Here is a 26,843-nt window from a genome sequence, read left to right as displayed (position 1 = left end):
TTGCCTCATTTATGATACAGGTACAGTGGGGTCACATTTTCTGACGACAGTGATGACACAATGGTGACCTCATGTGTTGCTGGCGACAGATTTCAGTGTAACACAACTTTTATGGGCCCCCAGAAATGTAGGGTGGTAGTGGTTTGTGCTACTTAAATAAAAAAAAAATATGCAAAGCACAAGACCTTATTTTTTTTTTTCAGTTTTGTGCTTGTATTTTGTGTCTGTGTGTTCATCCTCCTGTCCAGATGGTGGCAGCATTGCACCAGTCAGTTGTTGGTTATCTGTGCAGTCATAAAAACAAAAGAGTTGGTTTCCTGTCTCTCTTCTTCACGCTGTGCTGCTGCTGCTTGGTGTGGCTGTGAGGAGTGACTAGTCTCTGGCTGTCTGCTGCTGCTGTTGGGTCTCTTATTAAACAGTGAACCTTTAGTGGAAGAAGGACTTCACAACATGGCGTTAAACCTCACCATCAACACCAGCAATCCGCCTCTAGGTGAGTTAAATAAACACTTCAACACTAACACCTCAATGACTGACAGCCAGCTAGCTGTTAGCTGTTAGCTGTTACGTGTCACCCCAACAAATGAGACAAACTCTAGTTGAATATCATCCACTTTAATGTTTTAATAAAAAAGAATATAAATAGCTATGTCCCAAAAACATTAAAGACACTGGACCAGTCATTAGGATCTGGTTGATAACAGAAGACACAAAGAGAAACAGTCAGATTAAAAGATCATATTAAAGGTTTAGTTTTTAGGATGTTTGTTTGTTTACAACTCAAACAAGTAGCCAAGTTGTTTATTTAGTAGATAAGTTGAGTCTGTAACCGACCTACTGGTAAATATGAATTAAAATAGGTATGACAGTATGTCCATATAAGTTCAAATGGGCGTGTATGCTAGCTAACTACTAGCTAACTACTAGCTAGTAGTTAGCTAGTAGCTGGGAAGCTCCATTAAAATAATAAGCTATATTACAATTATAAAAGGAAATACTTTGTACAAGGCATATTAAGAACATATACAGGCATATTAAGAATATATAAAGGCATATTAAGAACATATACAAACATACAGGCATATTAAGAACATATACAGGCATATTAAGAATATATAAAGGCATATTAAGAATATATACATTAAGAACATATACAGGCATATTAAGAATATATACAAGCATATTAAGAATATATACATTAAGAACATATACAGGCATATTAAGAACATATACATTAAGAACATATACAGGCATATTAAGAACATATACAGGCATATTAAGAATATATACAGGCATATACAAACATATACAGGCATATACAAACATATACAGGCATATTAAGAATATATACAGGCATATTAAGAATATATACAGGCATATTAAGAACATATACAGGCATATACAAACATATACAGGCATATTAAGAATATATACAGGCATATTTAGAACATATACAGGCATATTAAGAATATATACAGGCATATACAAACATATACAGGCATATACAAACATATACAGGCATATTAAGAATATATACAGGCATATTAAGAATATATACAGGCATATTAAGAACATATACAGGCATATTAAGAACATATACAGGCATATTAAGAATATATACAGGCATATTAAGAACATATACAAACATACAGGCATATTAAGAATATATACAGGCATATTAAGAACATATACAGGCATATTAAAAACATATACAGACATATTAAGAATATATACAGGCATATTAAGAACATATACAAACATATACAGGCATATTAAGAACATATACAGGCATATACAAACATATACAAACATACAGGCATGTTAAGAACATATACAGGCATATTAAGAGTATATACAGGCATATTAAGAACATATATAGGCATATTAAGAACATATACAGGCATATTAAGAGTATATACAGGCATATACAAACATATACAAACATATACAGGCATATACAAACATATACAAACATATACAGGCATGTTAAGAACATATACAGTATATACAGTATAAGATATATTTTTATGTGAGAAGGTGTCGTATGAATTATTTATTTAAAAGTTTGATGGTCTGGGGGAAAAAACTGTTCCTCAGTGTGCTTCACCTGTCAGTCTCATGAATCCTTCTCTGGACTGCTCTGGTTGGCTTAATGAGAGTCTGCAGCAGCACTACTTGCTCTAACAAGCTAAAGTTAGCTAGCTTGTCGTCGTGGCACCCTGAACAACAACATGAGGACAGCTGGTTCAAATATCCTTTTAATGACAGCAGCTACTTTACACTTTACACTTCAATTTTTCAACTTTAACCTTAGGAAGCATATAAACATTGCTTCATTATATGCAAAAAGTCTTTTAAAGTTGGACATGACAAATCATACAAACACATGCTGACATGAGCTAACACCAGGTTAGCTCAGGTTTAAGGTGCTTTAACTTTAGACATATTACATGTTGTTATAATCTATCTATAACCTGATGTGTTATATTAGTATGAGACAATTCATTGTGTGTGGTTGAATACAGTCAGGACAAAGCTTTCCAAAGGGTTAGTGTGTCTCTGTTTTGTAGCATGATAAGCTAATGTATGAAGTAGCTTTGACAGCAGCTAAACAGCTCCCTGTGTGTTCACAGTGAGAACAGCAGGCTGATGCAAGCAGGCTGAAACGTGGAGAGTTGGATGGGAGGAGGGGTTGCATATTTGTGTTGCACTTAGATTTCTGTTTCATTTGCTTTGCACCAGTACTCTTCCTGGGAAATGGACAGCCTTGGTTGGGTTGGTGCCCACACACTAGTTTTCATCTGTAGAGATCAACCTACTAAGAGTAAAACCATCTATGCAGCTCTTCCATCAGACCTTTTATGGTAAACAGTTAATATGTACGCTAAATGTCTGAGACAAAGAAAGTCAGGAATGCTGAGATTATGAGGGAAAAAGATAATATGATTTAATAGTCAAGTCAAACTTTATTTATATATTTCAAGCGAAGCATTGGAAGGACCCCTGATTTGTCTTTGTGTTCAACTCTTCGGCTTAACTCCTGTGCTTGTTTTATGCATGTTAGTGCATGTTAGTGCCCTAGATGGTAGGGTGTACTGTCCTAGACCTCTAACAATTTATCATTATTTATTTATGTTTATAATTGTTTTTTATTTATTTTGTATTATTATATATAATAATACAATAGTACTTATAGTATAGTACTTATTATACTTATATACCTATTATACTACTATTTTATTTCATTTGTATATTTGTGGGTATTGTCGTGGGTGGGGGGTGGGCGGGATATCTATCAGTCCAAACATGTTCGTGCAGTGGATTATCAGAGTTGTATTAACAAAATTCAGAAATCAACTGTTTAAAAAAAACAACTTTATTTATATAACACGTTTAAAAACAACCACAGTTGACCAAAGTGCTGAACATGTCTATAATAAAAATTAATTTCAAAGCAAACAATAAGAACAGAGTAAAACAGAGTAGCTGCACAATAGATGTATATGATCACGTGATCACAGGAACTCACAGCCTGAACTACATAATTACCCTATTTTGTATTCAACTTTTTATTTTTAGTCTTTTAAAGTTTGGCTTGTTAGGGTTTTTTAACTTTTTTGCTTACTTTATTTAAAGCTCCCATATTGTAAAGAGTGAGATTTTCATGTTTTTTTATATTATAAAGCAGGTTTTAATGTTATATAAATACTGTTAAACCATCAAAACACTCAATATACAGAGAAATACACACTCCGTATTCAGAAATTGTGCGTTTGAAACAAGCCGTTAGGATTTCTGTCCATTTGTGATGTCACAAATATACAATATTTAGACCATTACACGGTTTTAAACATAATCATTCTAAATGTGTCCCAGTTTATTTCCTGTTGCAGTGTATGTGAATAACATCAGTTGACAGGATGTAAACATGGACTCAAGCTGTTTCCTGCCATATTCAGGCAGATACTATGAGGAAAATAATGTGTTTTTTTAAACATTAAAGCATGTAAACATGTTCTTGTAGAAACAAAAAATACAAGTATGAACCTGAAAATGAGCAGGATGTGTCCCCTTTAAAGCTCCCAGCATATTGCCCATGCAGAAAAAAACAACCCTAGGATCTTTTAGTTGTGCTTCAAGTTGACTTGCAATTTAGCCCAAATTCTGTTTCCTGTATGATATCAAGTCCATGACATTACAAGCATTTTTATGCAAAGCCACTTGAGCACTGACAAAACCACTGTATCAGGCAAGCAGTACTTCTGCAAAGATTGCAAGTAACAGAGGCACACTACAGTGAGCATACTGTGCGTCTCAGGACCGGTTGAACTGGTTATGTCTAGATGGTATGGTATGGTTCTGCACCGCCTTGTGTATGAGAGGCTGAACATTTATAGGAATCTAAAGCAAGTCCAGTTGCCCCAGACTTAACATATCTAGATTCTCTAACCAAACTTGACTGAAGCTTGTTTACGCTGTTAAGCCATGTTTACCCAGGCTCACATCAAACACTAATTACAGACGTTGAATTTTCTCCTCTGTCCTACAGGAGCGCTTCTGACAGCAGAGCATGTGAAGGGCAGCGTGCAGGTATCAGTGGAGGAAGGCAAAGACACCCAGCTTCACGTCTCAGAGTAGGTGAAATCATTATTTCAAATTGTGGCGTACTGTAGAAAATGCACATGTGAAGTTACAAGACGTGCAATTTTGATGTTTTTACTATGACTCATTTATTTCCACTCTGTGTACTCTTTCCTTCCGTCAGTGCGATCCAGTTCAATGATGCCAACTCCATCAGTCGGTACTTGGCTCGGGTGGCTCCGGCTCTTGGCCTCTACGGAGCCAACTTGATGGAGCAGACTGAGGTGTGTGTTCATGCATGTTAGAGATTTTCTGATCTGTTTGGGGACAATTTTCTTAAGTTGAGATGCTATCTGGTTTCTGCAGGTCGACCACTGGTTGGAGTTCAGTGCTCGCCGTCTGTGTGGCCAGTCTGATTTGAGCGTAGCGCTGGGTGAATTGGACAAGGCCCTTTCCCTGCGGACCTTCCTGGTTGGACATGCCCTCACCCTGGCTGACTTGTCTGTCTGGGCTGCCCTCAAAGGTCGGTACCTTTTTGCCATTTTCTCTATCTGTTTTTCTGTTTTAGTTTGGAATTTCTGTAGCTAAACCGGTAACCGGTGTTTCCCTGCAGGTCATGGGGAGTGGCCGAGCCAGGGCAAATCCTTCTCTCACGTCAACCGCTGGTTCTCTTTCCTGAGCTCCCAGGTTGCCTTCACTGCTGTGGGCAACAAGTACACCAGTAAGAGAGCTCCAATGAGGAAATCAAGCGTAAGTGTTACTTCAGACATTAAGTGATTTGTGTTTTAATATTTAGAACATTTGAAGAAAAGATCATCATTGGGAAGCCAGACAGGGCTGACCTGGAGCGTTAATGCTCACTATACTGAAGAATATCAAAATTAGTATTAGTGTGAAAAGTTTGTATATGTTAACAAAAGTCATTTAAACTAACTCTTCGTTGGACCTCACTGGAACTCATTTTGGGGGCAAAAGTAACATAATAAGAACGAAACAAATGCAGCTGTCCTGTTGTGTTCCTGACTGTTTGTGTCCCTGATCGACAGTCAGATGAGAAGAAGCAAGATCTTGGCAAATTTGCGGAGTTGCCGGGAGCTGAGATGGGCAAGGTGGTAGTTCGGTTCCCCCCTGAGGCCAGCGGGTAAGGCCTGATCTGGAGTTTAGGAGAGGTTCAGATTATAAATGGTCATTTTATTACCTTTCTTAACATGGACCAATGTTTCTGTCTCTCTGTGGCCAGATACCTGCATATCGGCCATGCCAAGGCTGCTCTGCTCAACCAGCACTACCAGGTCACATTTAAAGGCAAGCTCATCATGCGCTTCGACGACACCAACCCTGAGAAGGAAAAGGAGGACTTTGAGAAGGTAAAACACTCAGATCTCAGAGCAAATGAAAAAAAAAAAACAAGGCTATAAATCAATTAAAATATTTAATTGCATAATGGTCCATAGTTAATCGTGATTAATCGCAAATTAATCACACATTTTTTATCTGTTCAAAATGTACCTTAAAAGAAGATTTTTCAAGTATTTAATACTTGCTTGTTTTATGCAAATGTATGTATATTATTGGAAATTGATTAACAACACAAAACAAAGACAGTTATTGTCTAGAAACTCTCTGCATTTAGCATAGAACATATGCTCAAATCATAACATGGCAAACTGCAGCCCAACAGGCAACAACAGCTGTCAGTGTGTCAGTGTGCTGACTTGACTATGACTTGCCCCAAACAGCATGTGATTATCATAAAGTTGGCATGTCTGTAAAGGGGAGACTCGTGGGTACCCATAGAACCCATTTTCATTCACATATCTTTGGGTCAGAGGTCAAGGGACCCCTTTGAAAATGGCCATGCAAGTTTTTCCTCGCAAACATTTAGCGTAAGTTTGAAGCGTTATTTAACCTCCTTCATGACAAGCTAGTATGACATGGTTGGTAACAATGGATTAATCAAAAATCGCAAGTTGGGTTAATGTGTTAAAGAAATTAGTGGCATTAAAATGAATTTGTGTTAATGTGTTATTATAAAAAAAACATTTAATTATTCTCTCATACTACCTGTAAGAACCCAGAAACAGTGCTTATCATTCAGATGAAAAAATGTATTTTGTGTTCTTATTTCTACATGTCTTTATTGCTTCTCAGGTCATCCTTGAAGATGTCGCCATGCTCCAGATTCACCCTGACCAGTTCACCTACACCAGCGACCATTTTCTTACCATAATGCGATTTGGTGAACAGCTGCTTTCTGAGGGCAAGGCCTACATCGACAACACACCTCCTGAGCAGATGAAGCAGGAGAGGGAGCAGCGCACAGAGTCAAAAAACAGAAATAACAGTACGCCTGGAGAAACACGCCAAGTTTATCAGTCACAGTGAATGTTCGAATTTCGGAACTTTCTGAAGCTACAACTTCTCTCTCTCTCTCCTCTGTAGCGGTAGAGCAGAACATGAAGATGTGGACAGAGATGAAAGCTGGGACAGAGAGCGGTCAGACCTGCTGCATGAGGGCCAAGATTGACATGAACTCCAACAACGGCTGCCTGAGAGACCCCACCCTCTACCGCTGCAAGAACACTCCTCACCCTCGCACCGGAACCACCCACAAGTACTTGATTTAAATAAGTCCAGGGAGGGGCAAACTAGATTAGTAATTAAAATACAACCAACAATTTTAACATGAACATCTGGAGTATTTGCATCAAATATTGGACATATTGAAATATCCTACAAATATGTGTTGTTCTTCCAGAGTCTACCCAACATACGACTTTGCCTGTCCCATCGTGGACAGTTTGGAGGGTGTGACCCATGCTCTTAGGACCACTGAGTACCACGATCGTGACGAGCAGTTCTACTGGATAATCGACGCTCTGCGCCTCAGGAAGCCCTACATCTGGGAGTACGCCCGACTCAACCTCAACAACACCGTGCTGTCCAAGAGAAAGCTCACCTGGTTTGTCGACCAGGGATACGTCGAAGGATGGTAGGTCTAGTTTGATTTAGCTGGTGACTGATGCTTAGTAACGGGACTATCCGCAATGTATACGTCCTCTAGTTCTTCTACTACTTCTTCTTGTTCTCCCACAACCTCCTCTTCTTCTCCCTGTCCCCCTATTCCACCTGTATTCCTCCCCTTGATCTCTTTACCTTTTACTTGTTTTCCTCTCCACCTCCATGTTCTCATTTGACTTTTCTCATCTCGTCCTCCAGGGAGGACCCTCGCTTCCCCACTGTCAGAGGAGTCCTGAGGAGAGGAATGACCGTGGAGGGTCTGAAGCAGTTCATAGCTGCCCAGGTACATCTGTCATAGTGAGAGATGGGCAAAGGGGAAAAAGCCCGGATACCTCTCTAAAACAAAGACAGGAGGTGATGAATATATGAGAGATAACAATCTCAACTCTCCACTAGACCAGAGAAAATTATACAAGTCGTGGCCTGAAAAGCATTTATCACAATAAAATGTAGAATTTGTTTTCATTTTCACGTGGGCTTAAATTGTTCCGTATACTTTCAAACATTGTGTACATAGTGCCACAGTCTGCACGAATAAGGAGTCCTTCAATGTCACAATGTCAATATCAAGGGCGTAAGAGCGTTCACATTTGTAAATGTAATGAATTCTAGCTTTCCTTATTGGCGTCCACGGAGCTTAAAAAGGCTTTTGTCTCAGTGGAAAATGTGTTTTCCTTTTATCCTCCTTCCAGGGTGGATCCCGGTCAGTGGTGAACATGGAGTGGGACAAGATCTGGGCCTTCAATAAGAAGGTACATTTTTCTCCTTTGTCATCGCACATATAGGCCTGATTGTCTGAACCTAGCTCTATACTTAAATGTGGCTCCATTTTTATTTAATCATAGTCTGCATTGTTGTAACAGTAAGATGTACGAATAATTTAAAATATTTCGAAGGGTCCCTCGGTAGACCACTGCAGACCATTTTAATGTACTGACATTTGTGTAATGTGCTACTTTTGAAGATTAAGAGCTACTTTGATATTGTCTTGCTATGTTAGAGAAAGAGGGGTATGATGACTGAATAATATGACCGAGGTTCAGAGAATTGCCCGTGGGTTTGCTGCTGGCATGGCTTCTTTCTGCTTTGCTGTTCTCATTCTGTTGAACGCTTTCATTTGCTACCTGGTTTCCTGCCTCATTACCCCACCTTCACCCTCCACATCACCCCCAATAACACTGAAAAACCTCAAAAACCAAACCAGCTGCTTCATTTCATGTCCCACATTTCATTGTTTTGTTGTCCCCATTTCCATCTGTGTGGACATCCTTGTTGCTTCCTCTGTGCGGTTTTTCCTCGCTGGCACTTGCTGCTTCATCCCAGAGTCAAGTAGAAGGTGACGAGAAGCTAATAGTTGAAAAAATGTTCATAAACGAGACCGCATACATATTTAATGCTAGGGAAAGAAAGAACAAATAAGTGAGTTTCAGACCTTAGTTTGAATTAGAGACACATTTTATACTGATGACTTCTGATTGGTGGAGTTGAATACAGGCTTTAAGGACTCTTCAGGGACAAAGAACAGCTACCAAAGTAGTGATGACAGTTAGTGTCAGGTTCAGATTTAGGAACAAACGTCGACTTCATATGCATGTTCAACTAACCCACTCCTCCCTGCCCTCTTCAGACCCCAACGTTCCTTCACGTCAACTTGCCGATATTTACATTACAGATGTTTTTTTTTTCGATGTCCAATATTTAGCGAAAGCCTCTGAATTCAGTAAATGCAGTTATACATGTTATTAAATCACAGTAAATTCAGAATAATACAAGAATAGCAAACCAAATGAAAAATAACAGACAAACTGCTTTACTATGTAAATCGTTTTGTACCTGAGTGGTTATTTAAAGGAGAGTTTGTCTACTGGTGCACCACACAATTGCTAGTAAATAGCCACAAGCATGTTTGGTCACGTTTGTGGCTGAAATATGTTGAAAAACACAAGCTGAAGCATTGACTTTGATTGAATATTTCATGTTGTTTCAAGCTGCAACAGGTTTGAAGTAATTACGGATTATGGATTCAGATTTTTAATCTTGTGTCTTTGCAGGCAGAGCTACTTAAGTCAATTCCAGTAGTTGTCCTGGCAGTGTTAATCTAATGTTAATCCTTCTACTGGCACCTCTGTGCTTCTCCTCTTGCGATAGATTTCAATACGTTCCCATTGATGTTTTGGTCCCATTTTAGTTTGTTGGGCAACAGAAAAAGTACAGATTATAAAGGTCATTAGCTCCCTAGAGTACTGAATTATTAGTATTAGAATTTAGGTTGGGATTCCTTCGCCTGGTGGATAATGTTCATGCATAACAGACTAGCATCGTATGGAGTTTAGCATGATGTTCTCTCAATACAAGAGTAAAAACCATACGTGGTTAGAGCTGGAAATAAAATAAACAGGAAGGTGTAACCGTTGTATTGAGGACAAAGCGGTGAGGGGAAATAATGTAAACGTTCCATTCTATGTAAATGTGTCTCTACCTCTTTCCTCTATCTTCCTCCCTCCTTGTATCTGACATTAAACAGCATCTCACTCTTCTGTTTCCAAGCTGCCAATTAGCTGTCTGAAGGTACTCCTCCACCTCCTCCTCCACCTCCTCTTGCTCATTTTCACCCACTCCCTCCCTGCTTTCGTCATGGTCTGGTTTATCCTAAAATCTACCAACAGCATTCACTGTTTTACCAGCCAGTCAGATGTTCAGAGTATATATAGTGTATCCAAAATAATAAATAACAAAAAGTGTTAAAAGCAAAGGACAGCAGAGTTGTGTAGTAGGAGGTCAGAGAGACATGTGATCCAGTCATTGGTGAACTACTAGAACTCTGAATTGGCGTCCTGTGTGAAATCTTGTATCATGGCACAAAAATGAGTACGATGGATCAACGTTATTCTCTTGCACACCATGTTTGTTTTTGTTTTTTTACCCGTTTGTTGCTTTCATCACTTCCCATTCTCCATCCTCACTGATTTAAACTGATACTGAGCTGTGTGCTTGCTTTGGTTTTGAAGACTTCAGGGCCCAAAACCATAACTGGTGACATCGGTAAAGTAAATGTTGCTGTTGGAGGTGGAATGGAGGTGTTGAAGAGACATTTTTGTGGGTTCAGTTTGCTATTGTTTACATACTCACCTGAGTACTTGACTGCTGGAAACTGTATCTTTCATTCATATTATATATATATAGTACCATCATTAGTATTACTATTATTATTATTATTACTATTATTATTATTGTTGTATTAACCTATACTACATCTATATTATTATTATTATTGTTATTATTATATCTTATATCATTTCTTACATCTTCTTGTATTATCATATTATACAGCTATACTATTATTATACTATTACATTACACTACTGTATCATACACTATAATATACACTACTATATTCAGTACAATGGCACACTGTCACTTCACTGCTGTACTTATGTTATCTTATTTTTATTTTATTTTACTTTTTGGTGTTGGATGTGTCGCTTAAGCTACTGGATGCCTAAATTTCCTTCGGGATCAATAAACTATTTATGTATCTGTTGATATCTACATGGAATCTGGCATTTGTCAAAACTAATGTAGAAAGAAGAAAAATAATGTCACTACAGGAAATTTCATTTGCCTATGCCCAAACCAGTTATAGGAATAGTTTGGACTACTACAATGGGACTGCATTGTCTCTTAGAGGACAGGATGCTGTACTCTGCAACCCTTCTGTGATTTAGGCTCGGGGACCAAGATAAGATGGCTAAACTTAACAGAAGAATTTTCTAAACGCAGGTCAAGATCTCTATAAAACAGACTGGTTACGTAAACTGCTAAATGTATTTAAAAACACAGACAGTCCTTCACCAGAGAAAGACATTAATATCCAGTGTTAAATCCTCCTCCCTTAATGTGTTCCTCTCCATCTATTCCCTTCTCTTCATCCTTCAGTCCGTTGCAGCTTTTTGAGCGAGCAGTTGAGACGTTTCCTCGTCATTTATTGACCGTATCCATCATTTATGTGAGATTTCAAAAGTGCTTCACACTTTATTTCCTAAATCGCCATAAATAAGTTAATAAAACACACTGATTGTTATTGGGAAATAGCATGCAAAAAACATATTTGTTAGTTTGAAGAGTTTATAGTCTTTGAGTTTATCAACTGGTTTGATTCCATCCTTGTTAGAACTAGGGAGACGGGACTATTATTGTTCCTACTGGGGCCTGCATACTGAAAATGTCTACTTCTATTGTACTGGGAAGTAATTTGCATAAAAGTATGCACAAGCGCTTCTTTGTGATCTTTGGGATTAAGATGGTGTTGGTGTCTTTCTGCTTGGATCATTTGGGCTCCTAAATGTGCTGGCTGGTAACGTAGTGAAAGTGAAAGGTGACTGAATAAGCAGCTGAAGAAAAGCTTGTTTCCCTTGTCTGCATACGATCATGATCCACTCATGAAATCCGCTTTTCTTTCTCCATTCGTCTTTCTTCTTGTGCGTCTTACGTTCTTCATTCGTGACTTACTGAGCCGGGGTATATTTTACATTTTTGGTTTGTTTTCCAAAGAAAACTGTTTTTGAATTGAGTTGCACCATTTTCTGCTTTGTCCTTTTCATTACTCAGCATTTTGTATGTAGAGATTGTTACAAAGCACTAGTCTGCCGTTTCTTTTACTGACCCGTTTGTGTCTTTCTGTGTGTGTCTTTGTTTGTGTGTGTGTTAGGTTATTGACCCAGTAGCTCCCAGGTACACGGCTCTGTCCAGCTCCTATGTGGTTCCCGTCTCCGTCTCAGAGGCTACAGAGGAGATGAAGGAGGTGGCCAAACACCCTAAGGTTAGAGCTCTCTCATACGGTCTCATCAGCGAACCTCGAACTTGTGATGTTTGTTAGTGCTGTTTGTACCTGGAGGAGATCTGACTGATCAAAAGTTACACAGCAGCAGGAGATAATAAAGAAACAAACATTGTGGGGATGCTACTTTTTTGATCATCTTTCATTTCAAAAAGCTGACAAAACACTGTCAAAAGAAACTACAGTTTACAAATGTCTGGTAGGCTAATCATGTTCGAGTTCTTCCTCATCTTGGGTTGGTTGGGATGCGTCCTCTTGCTCTACTTCACTCTCCTTCTCAATGTCTGCTCAAATCACGTTACCTCGCAAGGCAGCTGGATTCGTGAGAATTGTGAGATAACGTGAGAATAGCTTCCGTGGTAGAAACGGTGTAGCCAAATCTCTACCGGTGGACACATTTCTACCGTCGCATAGTATATACCGTCATATCGCCCAACCCTACCTGTTGGCGTCTACACATGATTCAGTTCAGTGATTCTGTTACAAACAACACTGCTGTAGTGTTGGACACATTGAGCTTTTAGAGGCCATTGTATTCTCACTCATTGGTCCCACAACTGTCTCTTAGTACACATGCAAGTGCTGAAGTCATTTCTGTGTCCTTCCAGAACGCAGAGGTGGGCATGAAGAACGTCTGGTTTGGACCTCGAGTTCTGGTTGAAGGAGCCGATGCCGAGACCTTCTCCGTAGGAGAGATGGTCACCTTCATCAACTGGGGCAACCTCATCATCACCAAGATCAACAAGTATGTACTGGGGGATCATTGCTCAGCTAATCCACGTTGTTGTTGTTGTTGTTGTTGTTGTTGAGAATCACGTGGTGTCGCATTAAAGTAATGATATGCATCCTTTCTCCTCGCTCAGAGGGGCTGATGGTAAGGTCGTGTCCATGGAGGCTCGTCTGAACCTGGAGAACAAGGACTACAAGAAGACGACAAAGATCACGTGGCTGGCTGACACAAGCAGCGCCCCCATGCTGCCCACCATCTGCATAAACTACCAGCCTCTCATCTCCAAAGCCGTCATCACCAAAGAAGACGACTTCAAGGACTTCATTAACAAAAACAGCAAGGTCTGTTTTCCAACGCGTGTTCTTGATCTCACAGCATGCGTCGCATTTATCCTTTTCAAATCTTATGTTTTGTTTGATTGTCTCATTTTCACTTTCTCAGTTGGAGGAGAAGATGCTCGGAGATCCTTGTCTGAAGAACCTGAAGAAAGGTGACATCATCCAGCTCCAGAGGCGGGGCTTCTACATCTGTGACCAGACGTATGAGCCAGTCAGGTGAGGGGAAACGACCAATTTATTTGTTTAAATGGAGATCACCATAAACATACTTGGATCTAACTATGTTGATTGTCCCACTGTCTGTGTACAGTCCTAACAGCTGTAAGGAGAGTCCCTGTGTCCTGCTCTACATTCCTGATGGACACACCAAGGAGATGCCGACTGCTGGATCCAAGGACAAGAGCAAGGCCTCCAGCAATGAAGTGAGTGCTTTTGATGAAAACCCCCCAATGTGTTTTAATTATTTACCAAGGACCATTATCCTCTATCTGTATATCAGACTTGTTATCAGTGTATAAGACCCCTTAAATAATCCAACAGAAACTGGTTCATCTGTTAGTGTTAATGTTGAATGGGAAGGACTGTATACTTTGACTGGTTCATAAAAGTTGTGGCCACCAGGGGGCAGCGGTTTAAATGCACTCCAGTTAAGATGTTCCTTCTGGTTATTTATTTGAAATAGACAAATGAGTGTGTGGAGTACTGGAACTGGAGATAAATGACAATAATTAGTACAATTTATATGTTTCAACAGGTTGTTACATAACCTACAGGTATACAGTGCAACAAATATACACTTTTAGAGGTTAAATACATAAAGCAAATACAAACCAGAAATGAAATAGTCACTGACATCTCTGTTCAAACATTCATTTTGCAAATAAGTCTCATACAACAATAAGGCATTACGCTGAATCAGCTGAACATTTTCTACAGTTTTTTCTTCATTATGACAGATGGCATAAAGTAGCTACTAGCATCCATCCAATATTAGCAATCTCACAGAAATAAACTTTGCCTAAATTTTGCAGAGAACAGCAAACTAATAACTGCCTAATTAAGGCTTGTAAAGCAACACCGCCATTAATATACAGCGTTGGTTATACATTAGTTGAAGGATTAAACATACAGGGACAGAATACAGGCTGTAATAAAAAAAAATTGAGACTGCTACTCTCTCCTTTATACAAACAACAGCGAACGAGCAGCAATATATATCGGACTAGATTGCTGTGCAAACCAACACAATGTAAACGTTATTATGCGATAAAACTAACAAGAAAATATACCTATATACTCAGATCATTACCCTGGGTGTTCTCAGTGTCTAGAATATCTCTCCCAATTCATTGTCTATGGAGCAGCTCCACACTTTAGACCCTATGTTTGAGTTTTAATTTTAGTTTTAACACTCTAGTTTTTGGATTTGGGAGAGAGTTGTTCATGTTTACTAATATTTTTTGGACCAATAGGAATAACATGTACGAATTTTGAAAATGGCCGTAGTTCCCCTTTAAATATTTTAGTATATAATCTATTTAAAACACTGCAGTCTTTCCACGCCGGCACTCCCTTCTTAACCTTTTCACAAACTCAATGTCGACCGTCTTCTTCCGCGTGCAGCAGAGTGTAGTGCGGTTCCTGCTTGGCTGCTTCTCAGACAACCAATCTGACCTGTCTACAGTAAGCCAGCGCTCTGCTTCTGTCAGCTTGTTGATTATTCACACACTAGTGCTCTGATCTTTTGTTACTTAACATCAACTGGTTGAGGATGTAAAATTACTTGATCTGGTATTAATAAGGGTATATGGGTGTTCAGCCTTGGGGTGGGTACAGAGTGTAGTTAGCTGTGTTGGGACGTCAACCACAGTAGGAGGAACCTGAGTGGTAGTGATTGCTAACTAGTCTAACCAGTAATGCAAATGTTGGCCAAACAATAGATAGACTTTAGGTATGCTTTGAATCAAGCTTTAAAGACACTAGTAGAGTCTTTAGTCACAACAGGGAAGGTGTTAGAAAAAGAAAGAGGAGCCCGCAGTCATCTCTTTGACGTCTGGGATAAACTGGCACCTGTCAGTTTCTTTCTCTTCTTTGTTTCTAAATCTACCTTACCTCTCATCTTAGCCTGCCTCAACCCCTGCAAAGGCTGCCTCCACCTCTGCCCCAGCGCCTGCCTCAGCCTCAGCCGGTGACGTGTTCTCCAGCATAGTAGCACAAGGGGAAGCTGTCCGTCTGCTAAAGGTTGCCAAGGCTCCTAAAGAAGAAGTGGACAAGGCAGTCCAGCAGCTGCTCTCTCTAAAGGTACGTCAGCTGTTATGAAAAGCAATTGAACTAAATAAAGTTATACACATGATTTGCAGTCTCATTCTTACTCTCTCTCTCTCTCTCTCTCTCTCTCTGCAGGCACAGTTTAAGCAACAGACCGGTATGGACTACAAGCCAGGAATGGCCCCTCCCACCTCAGCTCCAGCCCCGCCCACCACATCAGCAGACACCACCTCCTGTCCGTTCACCCTCGTTTCCCAGCAGGGTGAGCTGGTCAGGAAACTGAAAGCAGAGAAGGCACCCAAGGTAACCTAGACATTTGTCATGTCCACATCTGCTTGCCCTGTCACTGTTCATGTCCTCATCCGTCAATCAGCACTCACGTCCCAAGTCGTCTGTCCGTTCATTGATATTGTCCTGAGTGATTTGTCCAGTCATTTCTCGTGTCCTCGTTCGTTGTCCAGTGAATCCTCACGTCCAGAAGTTGTTTGTTTGTTAGTCGCTCGCTGCTCGTGTCCCAATGATTTGTCCAGTCATTGCTCGTGTCCCCAACGTCGTTTGCATGCCAGTCGAGTTTGTCCTTAACTACCTGCAACAATAAGCTGGTTTGTTGATGGCACCAGGACCAGGTTGATGTAGCAGTGAAGCAGCTCCTCGCACTCAAGGTGGAGTTTAAAAAGCTGACTGGTCAAGATTACAAACCTGGGATGGCCCCTTCCACTCCTGCCGCCTCCTCTGCTCCTTCTCCTGTGACCTCCTCCTCCTCCTCCTCTTCTTCTTCCTCCTGCTCTTCTTCGGGCCTGTATGAGCGCGTTTCACAACAGGGGGACCTTGTGAGGAAACTGAAGTCTGAAAAAGCCCCCAAGGTATTCTGATGCAGCATCGCAGGCAGTAGAGACGTAGTGATAGAAAATAATGTCAAATAAAAATCAAGTACAATTGTCAATATCATTGTAATCCCGCAAGTAGCTATATATTATTACTAATAACTAGTAACTCATTACTCATACAAACACCATTTAACAAACAAATCAGCCTCACATTTCTAAGATGACCAAGACGCTAATAACTGATTAGTCCATTACTCGACTGAGTAAAGTACCAATCTTTTATTATATAAACTATTAACCCCTTAACAATTCGATGGCCCGCCGGCGGGCCGGGCCGCTATTCTGTCTTTAAGAAGTTGTAGCGGGCTCAGTCTTAAAGCCAGAGTGAAAATCCTGGTATCACATGAAACTAGAAAACCTTTCGATTGGTACCAACCATGTCATGTTAGCTTGTTTAGAAAAATGCTAAATAACGCTCCAAAGTTACGCAAAATGTTGGTGTGGAAAAATTTGCCTGGGCATTTTCAAAGCGCTCCCTTGACCTCTGACCTCAAGATATGTAAATGAAAACTCTGAGGTGAACAGAGTGAAAACTGTATCTTATTAGATAAAACAAACGTTGACAAAGGTAAAAGGTTATATATCACAATACATGTTATTGCAATACTCAGCATATCGCAAAATGTTTAAAATCGCAATAAGATCGTATCGGGGGCCACTTGTGATTCCCACCCCTACTGTTTTCTGCCAAAGTTGGAACCAGTTGGGTTACTTCACATGATAGATTACAGTATTTCTTTTTTCTCCATGCTTTTCTCACATGTCTGAGTTGTTCGAAGCTCAGTTGGAGAAAGGTGATGTCACGTACGTCTGTGCACCAATCAAGATTTAGCAATTTAGAATCACTGGTCGACTCCACCTGCAACACTCAGCCAGACTCCTTTGTGCTAAAATCAAACATTCCTCCTGTTTATAAGGTCTTTTTACTCTCTGATGCCACCAGCCAATATAGGTTTTCAGAGAGGTATGAGGAATCATTTCAGGTTCACTTGCCAGTGTCTGATCTAGGGAGGCCTCTATAGTCTATGCCACTCCAAGCTGTCTTGAAGTAACATTGTGAGATGCCTACAGTGTTTCTGGTCTTATTTTATATGCTGAATTTAATGATGGTCTTATAGGAACACGCAAAAGACAAGTCTTAGTAGAACATACGACAAAAGGGAATCCCAAAGATGGTTAGAACAGGTGTTTAGAGTGGGTAATAACATTAATAATAAAATAAATGTACAAAATACACAGTATAAACACTAAGAACTTTTGGTTGAAACAAGATCTGGGGTGGGGCATTAACAGCTCTGAAAAGAGACTGACCCAACACCAATACGGATGAAAAGGTACACCTGGCCAGTGATTGTGAAAATTAGCTATCAGCTTATATGCTTAAACAAGTGATTTTATTCTTCAGTGTCAACATTACATAATCACAATATTTATATTTTTATTCAGTGCTTCCATGTCAATTATGCACATGTGCTGTCACAACAGTGTTTTAGCCATTACAGGATACTAAAAATATGAATTTAGTCACTGTATCCTTGTCCGTGTGTCCCCAGGACCAGGTTGACGCAGCAATTAAACAGCTGCTTGTCCTGAAGGCAGAATACAAACAGGCCACAGGCCAGGAGTACAAGCCTGGAGCGGCCCCAGTAGAGAAAGCCTCCGCCCCAGTCCAGAAAGCCGCCGCCCCGGTCCAGAAGGCCGCCGCCCCAGTCCAGAACAACCCCAGCCCTGCCCCTGCTGCCACCGGCCTCTATGAGAAGGTTGCTGAGCAGGGAGAAGAGGTCAGGAAACTGAAAGTTGGAAAAGCACCCAAGGTAAGACTATAACTGCACTATCACGACTACTAAGTATCCATCTACTACCAGTGTTTCCCTACTTTCAGAGTCTTTATACTGTTGAATAGTCTCTGCTGCTCTGACTAAATGGTTCTCTTCTTCCTGGCTGTTCATCAGGATCAGGTAGAGGCTGCAGTGAAGCAGCTGTTGGCTCTAAAGGCAGAGTATAAACAGCAGACTGGACAGGATTACAAACCAGGATTACAAGCCCCAGGTAGCCAAGCCAAGACCCAGTCCAGCCCCCCCTCGACCCAGTCCAGTTCTCCCCCGCAGGCCCAGGAGCTGTTCTCACAGGTGTCCCAACAGGGAGAGCTAGTGAGAAAGTTGAAGTCTGAGAAAGCCCCAAAGGTAAGGACTCAATCACAGAGTGGAGTTAAATACGGCTAGTACTGAAGAGGAAATATATAACTTTACATCCATTTCAGGATCAGGTGGAAGAAGCCGTGAAGGCTCTCCTGGACCTGAAGAGCCAGTACAAGACGCTTACTGGACAGGAGTACAAACCAGTGGCAGCTGCCGGAGCCACTGGAGGAGAGGACAAAAACCGCAAGGAGAGGGAGAACAAGTCTGAGAAGCAGGGAGGAGGAGGACAAGGAGGTGGGAAGAAGGGTAAAGGAGACAAAGCCGGCCAGGGCAAAGAGGCGTCAGGAGGAGCAGGAGGATCAGGAGAGGGTCAAGGACCTAAGAAACAAACACGGTGAGAGACTGGAAACGGATATATAAAAGGAGAGAGGTTAAGAAGTAGATCCAGACGATGATAAACTAGCTCTTTCTTCATCTGACAGTAGTTTGAAATGTTACCAGCCAGCACGTTTAGTATAAAATGGGCTCCATTACGGCGAGTTGTTATCTCAGGAACAAAAATGTTATTTTACTTTTTGCATCTGAAGTCAACTTTTTCTACTTCAAACTCTTTCTTTCAGTCTCTCTCTGTAAATGCACATTTAACCTCTCACATCATGATTTTCAAACCTGTTTTCAGTTTTAGTTTGGTGTCTCTAACTATAGTGAAACTATATTTCTCCGTCATCCCACATGTGGAGCTCTGCAGGCTGAAGAAAGATATGTGGATATTTAGGCAGTTAGATGAACAGATGTATGAGGAGATCATAAGCAGTCACAGTTGGTTGTACTGAAAATGGATTATGCTGAAATTGACAGGATTTGGTGTCAAAATGTCTGAGCCAATAAAAAGCCTTGTACTGAACCGTCTTTTCTCTATTGGGCACGCTATAGTTCGTTGAATGAGATGCTTCCTTAGCAAGGTGCATTGTTTCATATGGAGGAGTTAAAAATACAGTAACTGGCAATTAATAGACCTTATGATGCCGGGAGTTGTATTTTTTAGTCTTTAAAACAAATACTGGAGCGGTGACACATTGTGGGGACAGAGACACATACTTGGATTTCTTACTTGGACACTGAAGATGGATCACCTGTAAGCACGACCCTCTGCTACGGTTGCTTAACGACTGAAGAGGTTTTGTTTTTTGTAATCAGATTTGGTGAGTTTTAAATGGTTGGTGTGTTTTTCGTCTGCTTGATCAGTGCTTGTGGTCTGCTGTAAGCCTCAAGGGTGCTCTGTGAATGATAGTGCTGCACTACTAATGAATATGAATATCTATATTCTGCATGGTTTTCTATCAATAGTAAATACAGAACACATCAGCACCCTTAAACCCTGAAGACCTGTGGAAGTTGAAAAGGTTTTGATAAAAGATGCAAAAAGGACAATAAAAACATCTGTTCCTCAGATAAAGATAATCATGATCACACTGTCGCCCTAATAATGGAGATTATGATATTTTGCCCTTATGGTGAAGCTCCGTCTCCGTTTTGTCTGTTAGCAGATGGAAGCTGGTTTGCTGGTTTTATAGCTACTGATGTGAGCTTTGAGTTGCATATTTGGCTGAGCTGGGAATGGCTTTGTGTTTTGTTAGAATTGTGTTATTGCACTCAAGAGTATTCTTGTACCTACACCTAGACTAACTAATCAGGCATGGCCTGACATATTGTGTTGTGTTGTGGTATAATTTCCAAGATTGCTCTGCCACTTTATTTGGGCAGTGCTTCATCACCACTGCCTCTAATTTGACAAATTGTTCTTTCAGTGCAAAGATAATAAAGCAATATGAGTGGAGAAAACTCTAATACAGTAAAACAGACAAAATAACCACTTCTTAAAAAAAGTGATGCCTATAAAACAAAATAATAAATTGAACTGTGTGATTAACAAAATAAAAACACTGTTACACACAGTTACACTTTAGGTATTGTTTTGGAGTGTTTTGGTACTCTTAATCTCGAGGTTTGCATCACACTAACTTGTCTGTCTCCTGACAGGTTGGGCTTGGAGGCCAAGAAAGAGGAGAACCTGGCTGACTGGTACTCTCAGGTGAGTTACTCCAATAAAATATGTTTTTCTACCCACGGAAAAGCCATTTAAAATGTATTTTAAAAATCCCCCTCGTCAATGTAATGCTGCTCCTCCTCACCAGGTCATCACTAAAGCAGAGATGATTGAGTACTACGATGTCAGCGGCTGCTACGTGCTGCGGCCCTGGGCCTACTCCATCTGGGAGGCCATTCAAGACTTCTTTAACCGGGAGATCAGGAAAATGGGAGTGGAGAACTGCTACTTCCCCATGTTCGTCTCTCAGGCTGCCCTGGAGAAGGAAAAAACACACATAGAAGACTTTGCTCCAGAGGTAAGAGGAGAGGACCTCCCATGGTTGAAATAATAAAATGGAGGGAAGAAGCATGATAATAGAAAATACCAGAAGTATACTTTACTGAAACAATGCAGCACAACGATTTATATTATAATAATCATTTAATGATGATGTTATCTTTTGTCAGGTTGCCTGGGTAACCCGGTCAGGGAAGACCGAGCTGGCAGAGCCCATTGCTGTCAGACCCACCAGTGAGACAGGTCTGAACCACAGCATCAATCATCATCATCACCATCAATTCAGACACATACAATGAACATAATAGCTTTTATCTTGTTGTTAATGCAGCGGTCGGTGTTGTTTTGCTGTTCTGTCATGTTTGGTATGAACCTGTGGTCTGTTTTGTTTTGCCTCAGCGATGTACCCTGCCTACGCTAAATGGGTCCAGTCCCACAGAGACCTGCCAATCAAACTCAACCAGTGGTGTAACGTTGTGGTCAGTATCCTCTTACAAGCTTGTTAAAGAAAATTAGAACACAGAGGACTGGCAACCTTGTGTCTTTTTCTCTCTTCTCACCTCTTTCTCTCCTCCCACTTCTGCCTGCAGAGATGGGAGTTCAAACACCCCCAGCCCTTCCTGAGGACAAGAGAGTTCCTGTGGCAGGAGGGACACACAGCCTATGCCACCAAAGAGGAGGCAGCTGAGGAGGTAATAGCCGTGCTGGCAATGCTGTCGTACCTACAACTGACACAAGCACTCCTCTGTCCGTTATGTTTAATGAAATACACAAGAACTGTTTTTGATGCATCAGTGCTGAGATGGATAATACATTTACAGCCCCAACAGTAGTGTTGTTGTTTTAACTACGCTGTATTGTACAAAACTGTAACTCTAATCTATTTGTAGGTGCTTGAGATCCTGGATCTGTACGCCAGGGTGTACGAAGAGCTGATGGCGATCCCCGTGGTGAAGGGGAGGAAGACGGAGAAGGAGAAGTTTGCAGGAGGAGATTACACCACCACTGTGGAGGCATTCATCTCTGCCAGCGGCCGAGCCATTCAGGTACTGTAGTAGAGTAGATCACTCAATTTGATCCTTTCACACCGATACCAGCAAAATGTTACGTTTAATTCCTATGATGAGCTGCAGAGAAACAGACAATGATTTGTGATAATTATTCTCCTCTTTTTCACACTTAATTCAATATACAGTCTGTAAAAAACAAAACAAAACATGAAGTCATCTTGTCTTTGTGCTTCGTCAGGGTGCTACATCTCATCATCTCGGCCAGAACTTCGCCAAGATGTTTGAGATCATGTTCGAGGATCCGAAGAAGCCGGGTGAGAAACAGCTGGCTTACCAGAACTCCTGGGGAATCACAACCAGGACCATCGGTGTCCTCACCATGGTCCACGGAGACAACATGGGACTCGTATTGCCACCCAGGGTTGCCTGCCTGCAGGTAGACACACACACACCATTCTAACACAGAGAAATGGAAATACAGTAGATATACTTGATGGATGATTTTATTCATTATTTACACCCATAAAACCCAAGACACCTGATTTTTTTACCTCCATCTTATATTTTTACATGAATTAAAAGAATAGATGAAGAACAAACCCCCCTTCTAAGGGAACAAAAACACCTTTGATAAACTGATACATGCAAGAAAAAAAGCATATAGCACTTTATGATTAAAATGTCTCTTTTTTTCCAGGTTGTTATCATCCCATGTGGGATCACTGCCACCCTGCCAGAGCCGGAGAAGGAGGCACTGTTGACCCAGTGCTCTAAATACCTGAAAAGGCTGCAGGCTGCCGGCATCAGGGTGAAGACTGACCTCCGAGACAACTACTCCCCAGGGTGGAAGTTCAACCACTGGGAGCTCAAGGTCAGACATAATATGATGACAACAGTGGTAGTTGTAGTGATAGTTGTGGAACTGCTTTACCGGAAGGCATAAATTCAACAATAGGAAACAATAAAAAAGAAAAGACAAGTCACTGTCTACAGATCTGAATAGTCCAGTGTGACAGCCTGAGTGTCAGCAACCACTAACTCTTACTTTTCTAATACTTGTTTTGGTGTCTGTATTAATATGGTTTTGTTTTTTATTTATTTTTATATTATTATTATTTTTTCTATTTATTTTATTTTTGTATCTATTTATTTATTCATCTGTTTATTTCTTATTTACTTTGTCTGTGATTATCTAATTTAATTCCATGTTAAACTTTCCAAATCTTCCATGTGTACCACACTATCTCAATCACATCAGAGGAGCCCTGGTTTGAGGGAATATTGGTCTAGGATGACAGTGTTGTGAAAATATGTAAAATACCTATCCCTTTATAATCGTACTCTTGTATTACACCTTTGTGCCAATAAAAGTTCAAGTCACAACAAACTAGTTGTGAAGACATTGCTAATGACAGTATCTGTTTCTCTCTCTCTCTCTCTCTCTCTCTCTCTCTCTCTCTCTCTCTCTTTGTTGTTTCTCTGTGTGTACGTCCGTCTTTCGTCCAGGGAGTTCCTATCCGTCTGGAAGTGGGTCCTAAAGATATGCAGCAGCGCCAGTGTGTCACAGTGAGGAGAGACTCGGGCGTGAAGACGACAATTCCAGAGGCTGAGGTGGAGAAGAAGCTGGTCGTCATGTTGGAGGACATCCAGACCAACCTGTTCAACAAGTAAGATGCAGCACCACACACCAGGGTCAGACCTGCACTATACTTGTCTGGCAACTTGACATATCAGCATTCAACTGACCACAGAAAAGGCATGGAAAAAACAGCAGTGAAACCTGTCTCGCATGATCTTAATCTCACTCAAAGGATTTTAACACCATGTGCTTTAATGTCATGTGATAGAATAAAACCCGCTGTTTCAGAGGCATTCACACTGCACAGAATAATTAGTCTACTGACCCTCCTATTCTCATGTTGGTCGGACCTTTGCTTACACACACAGATTACATAAACCCATACATATAACTGATAGATAGAAGGGGCTTTTTGATATAATAAAATACACTTGTATTTGATAAATGTATGACATATATATAGTCCGCTTGGTCGGTCATTGCTTTAGGACAGCTGCTGATCAACACTAACTTTCACAAAGGCACAAAAAACCTGATACATGCAGTATTAAACTTCTTATAGTGTTGTGGTTGACATAGCTGTAAATTGAAGTGGCTTTAATTGATATTTTATATAATAATGTATCAAATGATAATGTGTAATGTGAGAGGGATTCGTTCATAGTGAACCTACCTATCACTCGAATCTGCAGCTCCCCTCGACTTTACAGAGCTTTATAGTGCTGCTGGACGTGTAAAGAAGCATGCTAAGACGTTAGCTATATGAACTTAAAAGGTGATGATATGTCAGTTTACTTTTTTTTTTTTTTTTTTCTGCTGCCCCCAAGTGGCCAAAAAACATTTTGTTGCAGGTTTAAAATCTTAATCCCAACCAGCTCGGGGCAACATTGTGTTAGAAGTGATGTACACAGACTGTGACAGATCCAGTTGTAAATGAGAATACACAGAATTATAGTAAAAAGAAGAGATGCTTACATGGTGTCCATAAACATACAATAAGATTGATTGAAGTGTGTTATGTGTGCGTGTTTGTCAGAGCATCAGATGACCTGAAGAGAAACATGGTGCCTGCAGACACAATGGAACAGTTCCAGAAAGAGCTGGATCAGGGCAAGGTGAGTAACAACAAACCACATGCAGCACAAAACGTTTAATTTATCTCGTCTGTTTCTCACCAGAGTAAATAACTGATAATACGTTTATCTTGCTTGATAGATGGTCCAGATTCCGTTCTGTGGAGGAATCGAGTGCGAGGATTGGATCAAGAAAACCACTGCCAAGTACGTCGAACATGTCACTGGCTGACAAATATACAATAAGCACTGAGTCACATTATTAAAAAATAATACTTTTTGCACATTTTGCTGTTCTATGGAGTCATTTCAAATACACATATTCAAGATAGGGTTATTTGTAAAGTACTATATGATTTGTCCCTTTCACATCAGGTTTTTGGAAAATACAAAATGTTAAATATTAATTATTCCTGCCAAATTTCATCTCCTTTTGCTTTGAGTGCTTTAATTTCAACCAGTAAAGACATTGTTGTGCTTCGTTGTCCCTTTAGGGACCAGGACCTGGAGCCTGGAGCTCCGTCCATGGGAGCCAAGAGCCTCTGTATCCCCTTCTCCCCTCTGAAGACGCTGCAGCCCGGTCAGATGTGTGTCAGCGGCAAGGAGCCTGCCCAGTACTACACTCTGTTTGGACGCAGCTACTGAGCAGCTGCTACGCTGCAGCACGAGGACGAACATCTTAGCTAAAAAGGGCTTTCCTACCTTCTCTCATCTCTTTCTTTTTCTCTGATCTCTTGTGTGAGCGTATGGGGTATAAGGGGTAACGGGTGACTGGACTGTGGGATTTAGAATGGCAATATGTTTTTTTTAAACATTATATGTTAACATTGTTATAAAGCATCTGGAAGAAAGTTACTCTTAACAGTTCCGTCATGAGAGGAAATGCTGGTTGTGCTGTTTGTCTCCTACATGGCTGATTACTCTCTAAAGGCCATGTCAAAATAACACTCACTGTCAGGCAGTGGTTTGTATTAGGATGGGAAATACCACCAAAAAAACAGGCAAATGTTAAATCTTTCTACCCATATTTTTTTTACACTGTTAAAAAAAATCTAGTTAAAATGTTTGTTAGGTTAAGTTTCTGTCACACACATTAAGTTGGTTTGCGCCTTTTGAAATCTGGAAAAACTCAAAAAAACAAATACTGTTAGAAAAAAATCATGAGAAACATACCATCTACTGCCGTCTGGGGGAAAAAGTACTCTTTGCCTGCTAACAGTCCCGTCTCTTGCAGCCAAACTGTCTCAGGAACTCTGCAGGTACTCAGGCTTGTAGTTGGGGTATTATTCTCACAGCTTTATCAGCCCTCCTCGCTCCGTATGACTGGTTACAGTATGTGGCTCATGATTCACAGCTTAATATAAACTCCTCAGATCCACCAGAGCCAAATGACGCAAGGCTGCGAGGAACTGTAAATGGTTAATAGTCAGTAATGTAGTCTTCTGTCACTACTCTCCCGTTAAGGAACTCGACAACTTGTCTATAATAAAGTCATTTCCATGGCAAGCTGCCCTGTGTTGTGTTTGATTCTGGATAAACATGGGTGGAGATGTGAAACCAGGGAATCCTGGGCCTGCTGAGTTGGTCATTGATTATGCTTTACATCCATATGAGTATTATGCAAGTCAAATTAAGGTTTACAATGTAAATGTGTTAATGAATTAAAATGGTTTATAACTTTATAATATGCAGTATTAACACACCATTACCAAACTGCAATGCTGGGATGTAGTATTACACTAAGCTGAGCATAATTAGCTTCACAAAAATATGAGTTATTACAGTGTTATTGGAACACATCAGGTTGTGCAGGTGTACCTATTAAACTGGTAATGGTGTATAATAAGTGGAATATACAAGGTAATTAATAGGACATTATACATTCAGCAAGCTTCCTTGGTTACATAATACTGAGCCTTGTAGTCTAGTTCTTTTAATACATCCATGGTCTTGGTCTTGACCAGCCAAGAGATAAAAACCGATACTTCCTGTCTT

General features: G+C 40.5%; 1 protein-coding gene across 3 annotated transcripts; it reads left to right on the top strand.

Annotated features, from left to right (window-relative positions):
• Positions 1–317: 317 nt before the first annotated feature.
• Positions 318–26,354, top strand: eprs1 (glutamyl-prolyl-tRNA synthetase 1). Of its 3 annotated transcripts, XM_037794197.1 has the most exons (36): positions 318–493; positions 4,550–4,634; positions 4,766–4,865; positions 4,948–5,104; positions 5,195–5,331; positions 5,628–5,722; positions 5,822–5,948; positions 6,733–6,925; positions 7,024–7,195; positions 7,340–7,573; positions 7,801–7,885; positions 8,295–8,354; positions 10,150–10,170; positions 12,311–12,421; positions 13,048–13,184; positions 13,303–13,510; positions 13,611–13,723; positions 13,818–13,929; positions 15,632–15,808; positions 15,911–16,078; positions 16,396–16,638; positions 18,216–18,476; positions 18,615–18,845; positions 18,923–19,194; positions 20,841–20,892; positions 20,996–21,205; positions 21,357–21,429; positions 21,586–21,665; positions 21,777–21,878; positions 22,077–22,232; positions 22,435–22,632; positions 22,894–23,067; positions 23,703–23,863; positions 24,812–24,890; positions 24,991–25,055; positions 25,343–26,354. In XM_037794197.1, exons 1-36 carry the CDS (start codon positions 451–453, stop codon positions 25,491–25,493), a joined length of 5,043 nt encoding a protein of 1,680 aa, XP_037650125.1. In that variant the 5' UTR covers positions 318–450; the 3' UTR covers positions 25,494–26,354. The 3 variants fall into 3 exon arrangements, with proteins under 3 accessions (XP_037650125.1, XP_037650134.1, XP_037650142.1); XM_037794206.1 differs by lacking the exon at positions 10,150–10,170 and having other exon boundaries at positions 319–493; XM_037794214.1 differs by lacking the exon at positions 16,396–16,638 and having other exon boundaries at positions 319–493.
• Positions 26,355–26,843: the final 489 nt, after the last annotated feature.

The sequence above is a fragment of the Sebastes umbrosus genome, chromosome 2 (genome assembly GCF_015220745.1).
Source record: "Sebastes umbrosus isolate fSebUmb1 chromosome 2, fSebUmb1.pri, whole genome shotgun sequence".
NCBI classification, from domain to species: Eukaryota; Metazoa; Chordata; class Actinopteri; order Perciformes; family Sebastidae; genus Sebastes; species Sebastes umbrosus.
Note: the sequence above shows the minus strand (reverse complement) of the source record. Positions and strands in the feature narration are given on the sequence as shown.

Excerpts from the sequence above, each read along its gene's own strand:
- eprs1 (XM_037794197.1), top strand. The coding sequence starts at position 451 with ATGGCGTTAAACCTCACCATCAACACCAGCAATCCGCCTCTAG. Across the intron at positions 18,846-18,922 it reads AGTCTGAGAAAGCCCCAAAG|GATCAGGTGGAAGAAGCCGT; the intron begins GTAAGGACTCAA and ends CATCCATTTCAG. Across the intron at positions 21,879-22,076 it reads AAGAGGAGGCAGCTGAGGAG|GTGCTTGAGATCCTGGATCT; the intron begins GTAATAGCCGTG and ends ATCTATTTGTAG.